The sequence below is a fragment of the Heptranchias perlo genome, chromosome 2 (genome assembly GCF_035084215.1).
Source record: "Heptranchias perlo isolate sHepPer1 chromosome 2, sHepPer1.hap1, whole genome shotgun sequence".
In the NCBI taxonomy this organism is placed as follows: Eukaryota; Metazoa; Chordata; class Chondrichthyes; order Hexanchiformes; family Hexanchidae; genus Heptranchias; species Heptranchias perlo.
This window is the reverse complement of record NC_090326.1, coordinates 78,495,081-78,507,254: the sequence shown is the minus strand read 5'-3', so window position 1 is coordinate 78,507,254 and position 12,174 is coordinate 78,495,081. Positions and strand designations below refer to the sequence as shown.

The 12,174-nt window shown below is 40.2% G+C and overlaps 1 protein-coding gene across 1 annotated transcript in view; it reads right to left on the bottom strand.

The window, feature by feature from the left end:
- The window catches only part of LOC137332160 (alpha-1,6-mannosylglycoprotein 6-beta-N-acetylglucosaminyltransferase A-like), a 78,645-nt gene that overhangs the window by 44,893 nt on the left and 21,578 nt on the right, over positions 1 to 12,174 (bottom strand). The window contains exons 7-8 of the mRNA XM_067995868.1: positions 6,266 to 6,400; positions 4,932 to 5,065 (exon numbers count right to left, since the gene is read on the bottom strand). Coding sequence (XP_067851969.1) covers positions 4,932 to 5,065; positions 6,266 to 6,400 — 269 coding nt within the window. The remainder of the gene's footprint in view (positions 1 to 4,931; positions 5,066 to 6,265; positions 6,401 to 12,174) is intronic.

Below are 12,174 nucleotides of genomic sequence, written 5' to 3'. Positions count from 1 at the left end.
CCAGGCGAGGTCAGTCCCACCCAGCTGGACGATGGAGGAAAGGTGTTGAAGGAGGATGGTGTGGTCAATCTTGTCAAAAGCTACAGATAGGTCGAGAAGGATGAGGAAGGATCATTTACCTCGGTCACAGTCACATTGGCTGTCATTTGTGACTTTGATGAGGGCCGTTTCAGTACTGCGGTAGGGGCGGAAACCTAATTGGAGGATTTCAAACATGGAGCTGCGGGAAAGATGGGCGCGGATTTGGGTGGCGACAACACATTCAAGGATGTGTTCAATATCTTTATGCAGATAAAATTCATATTGAGTATGTTTACTTGAAAACAGTGATGGTGTTGAAAGAGAGAGAGAGAAAATACTACTGTTTACACACCTTTTGTTTTGTGTTCAATAAACTTCAGGAAGCGTATTAGGGAGAGGCAGAGAAAGAGAGTTCTCTTGTTAATGTTAGTTCAAAAACACCAAAAAGCACCAGTTGAATTTTGAAACAAGCTAATTATCTCAACTATGTTTTCTTAATAGTCAGAAAAGTCAATGCTAATTATCGCTTATACCTGAGTATGTGTGTGAGAGAAAGATAAGAGTCTTACACCTGTGAGACAGGAGGAAGTGAGAAACAGAGACACAGAGAGAAAGGCGGATAGATAGTATCTGTCCTCATTCTAATTTTATTTTAAAAAAAACAAGTTGAATTTTGAAATCATGCGAAACATTTTTGATTGAAACACAAAGGAAGGGAAGGTAGGGAGTGGAGGGGGGGCAGGAGAAATTAAACTGAGGGGCCTCTGGTATCTCAACACCTGACCATGGGGGGAGTAGATGGAGAGTTAAGGGTGAGGTGAATGATAGCATCATGTGGGGAAGGGGAGGATACAGGGGTTGAGCAGGTAGTTCAAAGAGGTAGGTGTAGTGATGGGAATGAGAGGGTGGTAGGAAGGGGAATAGGTCGTAAGGTGAAGAGGTAGCAGACACAATGGGACTGAGGAAGCAAGAATGATTGGGAGAGAGAATGTGAAGGGAGCTACTGAGGGCAACATTTTCTCCATTACTGCCACCTTAATGCAGTCTTTGGCTGCTCAACCTGTGCACTACACCACCCACAGAAAGAAACATAAGAGGAGAGAGATAATCAATCAGCAACACAAAGACAGCAGAGACATGTGAGAGAGTCCATATTCTCTGACTTACTTTGTCCAATGCTGAGGGTGATCGATTTGTACCTTAACTAATTCCAGGATTTTCGTCTCCATGATTCTACCCAGAAATCCATTTCATGTGTTGATCACTTTGTGTAAAAAACTTCCTGATGTCAATCCCAAATTTGCCTTTGTGTCCCCTTGTCCTACTATTACAATTTATTTTGAAGTCAATTTTCAGGATCTACCTTTCCCATACAGTTTACTATCTTATAGATCTCATTAAGGTCATTTCTCAGTCAGCACCACTCAAGGCTGAAAAGCCCAAGTATCTCCCTTTTTTCCTCATAATTCAGACCTTTGTCAGAAGGTATCAGCTTCATGGTTGTTCACTCAAATGTGCCAAGCATGTCTCCCTTGTGTTTTGGTGACCAAAACTGGACATAGTACTCTGCCCAGAGCACTAAACAGTTTGAGCATGACTTCCCTTGACTTGTATTCGACCTTTTTGGCTACATAGAATCATAGAAGTTTACAACATGGAAACAGGCCCTTCGGCCCAACATGTCCATGTCGCCCAGCTTATACCACTAAGCTAGTCCCAATTACCTGCACTTGGCCCATATCCCTCTATACCCATCTTACCCATGTAACTGTCCAAATGCTTTTTAAAAGACAAAATTGTACCCGCCTCTACTACTGCCTCTGGCAGCTCGTTCCAGACACTCACCACCCTTTGAGTGAAAAAATTGCCCCTCTGGACCCTTTTGAATCTCTCCCCTCACCTTAAATCTATGCCCCCTCGTTATAGACTCCCCTACCTTTGGGAAAAGATTTTGACTATCTACCTTATCTATGCCCCTCATTATTTTATAGACTTCTATAAGATCACCCCGAAACCTCCTACTCTCCAGGGAAAAAAGTCTCAGTCTATCCAACCTCTCCCTATAAGTCAAACCATCAAGTCCATAGTTCAGCATTCGGTTTGTTTTGTTGATTGCTGTGCAGCAGTGATTGGATATGCTGAGCGTTGAGTCTAATAGGATCCCTAGATCTCTCTCAACTTTTATCCTTAGCTATTTCAACCCCATTCATGTTCAGACCAATCACAGCAGGATCTTGTTGCACTACTTCTAAAGCTGTGCTCTGTCTCTATCTCAAAATAAAATATCTATTAACATTTTAAACCTTTTTTTGCCTTTATCATGCACCATTTTATGTTGAAATACGAACATACATACATACGAACATACAAATTAAGAGCAGGAGTAGGCCATTCGGCCCCTCGAGCCTGCTATGCCATTTGATAAAATCATGGCTGATCTGATTGTGGCCTCAACCCTACTTTCCCGTCTACCTACTATAACCTTTGACTCCCTTATTAATCAGTAATCTATCTAACTCGGCCTTAAAAATATTCAATGACCCTGCCTCCACTGCTCTCTGGGGAAGGCCGTTTCACAGACTCACGACCCTCAGAGAAAAAATTTCTCCTCATCTCCGTCTTAAATGGGAGACCCCTTATTTTTAAACTTTGGTCCCTAGCTCTAGTCTCTCCCACAAGGGGAAACATCCTCTCAGCATCTACCCCTTCAAGTCCCCTCAGGATCTTATATGTTTCAATAAGATCACCTCTCATTCTTCTAAACTCTAATGTATACAGACCCAACTTGCCCAAACTTTCCTCATAAGATAACCCCCTCATCCCTGGAATCAGTCGAGTGAACCTTCTCTGAACTGCCTTTAAAGCAATTATGTCCTTTCTTAAATAAGGAGACCAAAACTGCACACAGTATTCCAGATGTGGTCTCACCAATGTACAACTGTAGCAAAACATATCTACTTTTATATTCCATTCCCCTTGCAATAAATGACAACATTCCATTTGCCTTCCTAATCACTTGCTGTACCTGCATACTAACATTTTGTGATTCGTGTACTAGGACACCCAGATCCCTCTGTACCTCAGGGTTCTGCACTCTCTCTCCATTTAAATAATATACTGCTTTTCCATTCCTCCTGCCAAAGTGGACAAGTTCACATTTTCCCACATTATACTCCATCTGCCAAATATTTGCCCACTCACTGAACCTATCTATATCCCTTTGCAGACTCCTTATGTCTTCTTCACAACTTACTTTCCTACCTACTTTTGTGTCATCAGCAAATTTAGCAACCATACATTTGGTCCCTTGATCCAAGTCATTGATGTAGATTGTAAATAGTTGAGGCCCAAGCACTGATTCCTGTGGCACTCCACTCATTACATCTTGCCAACCTGAAAATCACCCATTTATGCCTACTCTCTGTTTTCTGTTAGCTAACCAATCCTTTATCCATGCTAATATGTTACCCCCGACACCATGTGCTTTTATTTTGTGCAGTAGCCTTTGATCTGGCACCTTGTCAAAAGCATTCTGGAAATCCAAGTGCACCACATCCACAGGATCCCCTTTATCCACGTTGCATGTTACTTCCTCAAAGAACTCTAATAAATTAGTCAAACACGATTTCCCTTTCACAAAGCCGTGTTGACTCTGCCTGATTGCATTGAGATTTTCTAAGTGCCCTGCTATAACCTCCTTAACAATAGATTCTAGCATTTTCCCTATGACAGATGTTAACCTAACTGGCCTGTTGTTTCCTGCTTTCTGTCTTCCTCCTTTCTTGAATATTTTCTAATCTGATGGGACCCTTCCAGAATCTAGGCAATTTTGGAAAATTAATACCAATGCATTTACTATCTCTGCAGCCACTTCTTTTAAAACCCTAGGATGAAGTCCGTCAGGACCTGGGGCCTTGTCAGCTTTTAGTTCTAATATTTTTTTCAGAACCCTTTCCCTGGTGATTGTAAATGTTTTAAGTTCCTCCCTCCCTTTCACCTCTTGATTCACAATTATTTCTGGCATGTTATTTGTATCCTCCACAGTGAAGACGGACGCAAAATATCTGTTCAATTCATCCGCCATTTTCTTATTCTCCATTATTAATTCCCCAGACTCACTCTCTAGAGGACCAACGCTCACTTTACTTACTCTTTTCCTTTTTAAATACCTGTAGAAACTCTTACTATCTGTTTTTATATTTCTAGTTAGCTTTCTCTCGTACTCTAATTTCTCCCTCCTTATTGTTCTTTTAGTCATTCTTTGCTGTTTTTTATATTCTGTCCAATCTTCTGACCTGCCACTAATCTTCGCAGAATTGTATGCTTTTCCTTTCAATGTGATACTATCTTTAACTTCCTGAGTTAGCCACGGATGGTACGTCCTTCCCCTGGAGTCTTTCTTTCTCACTGGAAAGAATCTTTGCTGAATGTTATGAAATATCTCATTAAATGACTGCCACTGCATCTCTACTGACCTATCCCTTAACCTAATTTCCCAGTTCACTTTAGCCAGCTCTGACTTTGTGTCCTCATAATTGCCCTTTTTAAGTTTAAAACACTAGTCTTAGACTCACTCTTCTCTCCCTCAAACTGAATGCGATCAGAATGGATCCAGAACCTAAGTGCACATTATAAGCAAACAAAATTATATTCAAAAATGTTTATATAACTGGATTTTAAAGTGATTTTTATGCATAACATGCATCAATTTATATTATAAAATGAATTTTAAGAAACAGGTGCATTATAAATAAAAATGTTTGCAGAGATGGTGACAAATGAGCATTATATACAGCTGCACATTATTTTTGATGCACTACATATGAGAAATCACAGTAAAACATCTCAGTATTTTACTTGTGGTTCACTTAATATATAGCCCTGGAGTGAGTTATATTTAATTTACTTACGGAACATGTTGTAAAACTGCTTGGGAATTAGATTGAGTTTGCCCCAAGGGGAGCCATAGTTTTTCTCCTTGGCATATTCAGCATGGTTAAATTCTGGCTCGGTTCCAAAAGAATCAAGAACCCTCAACAAGCATCTAAAAAAGGATGTTAGAAATGTGAAAAATAGTGGCATGACAATAGACTCTACATTTGTGAGGATGTGCAGAAGAGCAGCCTAAAAATAACTTGTTACTTTGATGTTTCCTCCCTAGGGGGAGAACACTTAAACACAAGGTGATGTATCAGAGGTCAGGAATTCTGCAGCACCGTAAAATCAAACTTGCAACCCACCATTCCTGTGGCACAACACCATCCAGAAACACTTAAATGTTAAAAATTACCAAAATGCATGATGAAAATCCTTAGAGAATTATTAAAGCATAATACAAGCAAATAGAGTCAAACTGAAAGCACATCAAGTTCCCAGAGGAAAATTTAGAAAAAACATAGAAAACAATAGCACTGGTGTTTGTCTTTGTTACTCCATGTAGGTGAAACATCTGCTTAAACTGATAAAGAAGTTTCAGGCATGTTCAGAACTGTGGGTTAGCACAGTGCCATTTGAAAATAAAAATGACTGTTTCCCTCCCAAAGGTACTAAATCACACTGGATGTAGTACTACAAGCGCTACTTCCTCCCACCCCCAATAAATCAACCAAGTGACCATTCTTTATGTTGGAGCCTAGACAGTGGGTCCTAGCAGGCTATTCTATCATGGAGGGTAGCAGAGCTGATCCTGATCCTGATCCTGTCCGCACTTCAATTTCCGGCAGACGCACTATATAACTATTAGGAGCGGAAACCCAAACTGATTTTTTTTTACCCTCCAAGTGATACAGAGGCCAATGGTTGTGCCCATAGACAAATTTATTTTTAAAATCAATTTTCCCGACAAGAGAATGGAATTTCACTTTTTAATTGTTTCATCGCAGTCCCTTCATAATTAAACCCATGATTGTTTACACCAATGATTCCATGGGCTATAGCCAGTAAATCTTTAGTGTCAAACTAACCCTTGCTTTGTCAAGCTGGAAGGAGGCAACTTTATTGGCCAAATCACTAAAACTGAACCCTGCCACTAACAAGTTTCCCATCAACTCATGTGGATGGCTAATAAACTGAAGGCACTACCAAAAATGAGACTCCCAACCCAACTGATATGCACAAAGATTGTGTAGACTGGATCAGGATTCGAGTGCATTATAACTCGAATTGTTATCGGGAGCCCCACTGCAGAATGTGCTGCTTTCTATCATGAAATGAACAAAAGCATAAAGAAGGTATACAGTCTCACCGATAGTGGGTGAAGGATGCTCCTAGTACAGTTCTGAGTTGTTTTAATCCAACAATGTCAATGTATATGAGGTCCAGTAGCTTTAGTCCCCTGATAGGACAGCCATCTCTATTCCCAGTCAGGATGCTCAAATGCCTAATCCAAATTAAGTAGAAGTACTGTTACAATAGTCAGGTTGAAGCTGTTAAACACTGGACAATGTGAATTAATTTGCATGTTTTGCATACATTTGCAACATCTTTATTATTCAACAAACTTTAGATCTTGACCTTCACCATTATGAGCCAGTTTATCAGAACCCACCTGACATTCCCCAGTCAATGTGGCAGGTTGGTTAACCTGTTAGCAGATCTCTGCCATTTCCACTCTCAAGTTAACTTCTAGAAAGTGTGCAAGAGCAGCTGGAATGAATTACCCAGCCTGTGAAGCTGAGCTCAGACTCCTCAGCACATACTCAACGAGGTATAAAAGATCAGTTCACTGGGTTGTAGCCGCTTTCTATCATTCACATCATAGCACATCGGAGGAACAATACACTGTGCGGCCAGTAATTTAAAAATATAATTATGAAAATGACTAAGAAAAAGGTTTTGGAGAAGGAGGAGAGAATAATAAATAAATAAATTGCATCTTAAGCAAATATTACAAATCCAACATGGTAGATAGGGCAAAATTTATTTTATAGTACAAATAATTGAGAAAAAGGGGGGCAGAAATCGTTCCCAAAACGTGAGCTCAACAGTGCTCTCTGTTGTTAGTGGCGAAATGGAGGAGCAAGTTTTGGCGTTCGCACATACGCAGTGAAACGTGGAAATACGGAACTTGCTCCTAGTGGTTTGCCGGCAAATTGACAGCTTCGAATTAAAGGGACATTGCACGCTGCAATCAGAGAAACCATTGAAAATGTGCAAACTTGCTCATCTGCCCAGCTGGAAAGTAACTAATTACACCACAAAACAGGTACACTTAAAAATACAGGTCTAAACTAAGTTTTAACAGCGCAGTCAGTCTTAATGACTGCCAAACAACTAAAAATTAATTTAAAAAAATGTGAGTCTCATTACTCCTTCTTTTAATAGCTTTTGGTCATTAAAAAAAAGTTAAAAATTTAAAAATTCATTTAAAAAAAAAACTTTTCCCTTCTGTCTCTTATTTAATTGAATTATTTCTTACCCTTTCTTTATTTTATTGTCTATAACTGTTTTTACATTGATTTTAATGTTGTACTTTTCACTTCCTGTTTTAACAATTCAAGCCTGCAGAGACAGTGAACGCAGCTTGTCAAAAATGCTGCGATCTGATTGGTCGAGGGGACAGCTCGATCCGCTCACTTCTCCCAGGGTCCTAGATTCGCTTGAACTGACGCTGGGCTCTTCTCCACTTCCTATTTGAGGAAGTGGCCGAAGAAAAGACTGCGGTAGGTTTGTGGGTTAGTATAAATCTATGGAGCGGCGAGCAGCGTTGGTTCACTGCTCTGAGTGATTTCTACCCCAAGTGATTTTGAGGAGTGATGATACTTGATCTTAAACAAGTTTTATTAAGTGGTAGGTAAATCATTACCAATGTGTTTATGAGGCCTGATATCTTTCAGTATCATTGAGCTATTGAATATGCTTTATCTTGTGTCAATCATATAATATATTGCTTCAGTAGATGCAAGACACGTAGCAGAATGGATAGCAAGCTGGCTACAAAACAGAAAACAGAGAGTAGGGGTTAAAGGTAGTTACTCACACTGGCAAAAGGGGGGCGCTGGGACCACTATTGTTCACTATTTACATAAATGATTTGTACTCGGGAACCGGAAGTACAATTTCCAAATTTGCAGATGACACCAAATTGTGTGGGGGGGGTGGGGTATAGTTAATACCGAGGAAGACTGCGACAAAATACAGGAAGACATTAATAAACTTACAGAATGGGCATGTAATTGGAAAATGAATTTCAATATAGACATGTGTGAGGTTTTACATTTTGGTAGGAAGAATAAGGGGGCCACATACTGCTTGGATAATAAGAGTCTAAATGGGGTAGAGGAGCGGAGGGATCTGGGAGTACAGACACACAAATCACTAAAAGTAGCAACGCAGGTTAATAAGACCATAAAAAAAGCAAACCAAACACTGGGGTTAATTTCTAGAGGGATAGAATTGAAAAGCAGAGAAAGTTATGTTAAACTTATATAGAACCTTGGTTGGACCACACTTGGAGTACTGTGAAGAGTTCTGGTCTCCATATTATAAAAAGAATATAGAGACACTGGAGAAGGTGCAAAAAAGATTTATTAGGATGATACCAGAACTGAGAGGTTATACTTATCAGGAAAGATTGAGCAGGATGGGGCGATTTTTTTCTAGAAAAGAGAAGAATCAGGGGTGACCTGATAGGAGTCTTTAAGATTATGAAAGGATTTGACAGGGTAGACGTACAGAAGATTTTTCCACTTGCGGGGAGACCAGAACTAGAGGTCATAAATAGAAGACAGTCACTAATAAATCCAATAGGGAATTCAGGAGAAACTTTTTTACCCAGAGAGTGGTTAGAATGTGGAACTCACTACCACAATGAGTAGTTGAGGCGATTAGCATAGATGCATTTAAGGGGAAGCGAGATATACACATGAGGGAGAAAGGAATGAGGAGGATATGCTGATAGGGTTAGATAAAGAAAGGAGGAGGTTCATGTGGAGCATAAACACAGGCATGGACCAGTTGGGCCGAATGGCCTGTTTCTGTGCTGTATATTCTTTGTAATTCTATGTAATGTAATGTAACAATGGTCTACTATCTGCTGCTAAGTGTAGATTGCAGCAAGACTATGGTAGTCATCAGAAACCCCACTCCAGGTCCTGGACTACCTGCGGAAAATCCCATGGGAGATTTATTGGTATAAGGTCGTATGAGAGAGCTGTAATCCAATCAAAAGAGTTAATTCCCTTACATAGGAACATAGGAACAGGAGTAGGCCATTCAGCCCCTCGTGCCTGCTCCGCCATTTGATAAGATCATGGCTGATCTGTGATCTAACTCCATGTACCTGCCTTTGGCCCATATCCCTTAATACCTTTGATTGCTAAAAAGCTATCTATCTCAGATTTAAATTTAGCAATTGAGCTAGTATCAATTGCCGTTTGTGGAAGAGAGTTCCAAACTTCTACCACCCTTTGTGTGTAGAAATGTTTTCTAATCTCGCTCCTGAAAGGTCTGGCTCTAATTTTTAGACTGTGCCCCCTACTCCTAGAATCCCCAACCAGCAGAAATAGTTTCTCTCTATCCACCCTATCCATTCCCCTTAATATCTTATAAACTTCGATCAGATCACCCCTTAACCTTCAAAACTCCAGAGAATACAACTCCAATTTGTGTAATCTCTCCTCGTAACTTAACTCTTGAAGTCCGGGTATCATTCCAATAAACCTACGCTGCACTCCCTCCAAGGCCAATATGTCCTTCCGAAGGTGCAGTGCCCAGAACTGCTCACAGTACTCCAGGTGTGGTCTTACCAGGGTTTTGTATAGCTGCAGCATAACTTCTGCCCCCTTGTACTCTAGTCCTCTAGATATTAAGGCCAGCATTCCATTAGCCTTATTGATTATTTTCTGCACCTTTTCATGACACTTCAATGATCTATGTACCTGAACCCTTAGGTCCCTTTGGACATCCACTGTTTTTAACTTTTTACCATTTAGAAAGTACCCTGTTCTATCCTTTTTTGATCCAAAGTGGATGACCTCACATTTGTCTACATTGAATTCCATTTGCCACAGTTTTACCCATTCACCTAATCTATCAATATCCCTTTGTAATTTTATGTTTTCATCTACACTGCTTACAATGCTGCCAATCTTTGTGTCATCAGCAAACTGAGATATGAGACTTTCTATGCCTTCATCTAAGTCGTTAATAAATATTGTGAATAATTGAGGCCCCAAGACAGATCCCTGCGGGACTCCACTAGTCACATCCTGCCAATGTGAGTACCTACTCATTATCCCTACTCTCTGTCACCTTTCGCTCAGCCAACTTCCTAACCAAGTCCATACTTTTCCCTCGATTCCTTCCTCAATGCCTTCTGGAACTCCATATAAATAACATCCATTGACATTCCCCTGTCCACTACTTTAGTCACCTCTTCAAAAAATTCAATCAGGTTTGTCGGGCACGACCTACCTTTCACAAATCCATGATGGCCCTCTCTGATTAACTGAAAATTCTTGAGGTATTCAGTCACCCTATCCTTAATTATAGACTCCAGCATTTTCCCCACAACAGATGTTAGGCTAACTGGTCTATAATTCCCTGGTTTCCCTCTCTCTCCTTTCTTAAAAAGCGGAGTGACATGTGCAATATTCCAATCTAGAGGGACAGTTCCTGAATCTAGAGAACTTTGAAAGATTATAGTTAGGGCATCTGCAATGTGCTCACCTACTTCCTTTAAAAGCCTGGGATGGAAACAATCTGGTCCTGGGGCTTTGTCACTTTTTAGTGCTATTATTTTCTTCATTACTGTTGCTTTACTTATGTTAATTTTATTGAGTCCCTGTCCCTGATTCAATATTAGTTTTCTTGGGATTTCCGGCATGCAATCCTCTTTTTCTGCTGTAAATACTGACGCAAAGTAATTGTTCAACATGTCCGCCATTTCCCCATTGTCAATGACAATATCCCCACTTTCAGTTTTTAAGGGGCCAACACTGCTCCTGACCACCCTCTTTTTCCTAATATAACTATAAAAGTTCTTCGTATTGGTTTTGATATCCCTTGCAAGTTTCTTTTCATACTCTCTTTTTGTAGATCTTACTGTCTGTTTTGTGACCCTTTGTAGATCTTTGTATCTTTCCCAATTGCCAGGGCCTGTGCCATTTTTTGCCTTTTTGTATGCCCTTTCCTTATGTCTTATACTGTCCCTTACCTCTTTAGTTGTCCATGGCTGTTTTTTTTGGCAAGTAGAGTTCTTGCCCCTCAGGGGTATAAACCGATTCTGTATCACATTAAATGTTTCTTTAAACATTTCCCACTGATCATCAGTCGTTTTATCCATTAACAGATTTGCCCAGTTTACTGTGGACAGTCTCTGTCTCATCCCATTGAAGTCGGCCTTACCCAAGTCTAGAATCTTAGCAGCTGACTCACTTTTTTCCCTTTCAAACACTACATTGAACTTGATCATGTTATGATCGCTATTGGATAGATGTTCACGCACAGTTAAGCCATTAACTAAATCTGGTTCATTACTCATTACTAAATCTAGTATAGTTTGCTCCCTTGTTGCCTCTAGGACCTACTGCAGTAGAAAACTATCCCGAACACACTGAAGAAATTCACTACCTTTCTGACAGTTGCTTGTCTGCTTTTCCCAATCTATGTGAAGGTTAAAGTCCCCCATTAAGACCAGTATGCCTTTCTTACACGCTTGTCTAATCTCTGCATTTATACAATCCAGAACTTCAGAGCTGCTGCCAGGGGTCCTATACACAATTCCCACTATAGTCTTAGATCCTTTCCTATTTCTCAATTCAACCCATAAAGTCTCTGTTTGCTGCTTACCTCTCATTATATCCTCCTTTATCATTGAAGTGATTTAATCTCTAATCATTAAGGCTACTCCTCCCCCTCTTCCATTTTCCCTGTCTCTCCTGTAGACCTTATAACCCGGTATATTGAGTTCCCAATCCTGACCATCCTGCAGCCATGCCTCAGTAATAGCTATCATGTCATACCCTCCAATTTGAATTTGAACCTGTAGTTCATTTAATTTAGTCCTTATACTCCGTGCATTTGTGTATAGAACTCTTAGTTGGGCCACACACCCTAGCCTGACCTTCAGCTTTGATGCTGGGTTAATCACCTTACATCCTCTAGTTTTCACTTTATCTGTAGTGTCTAAAGTACACTTTCTTTCTGCTGCTC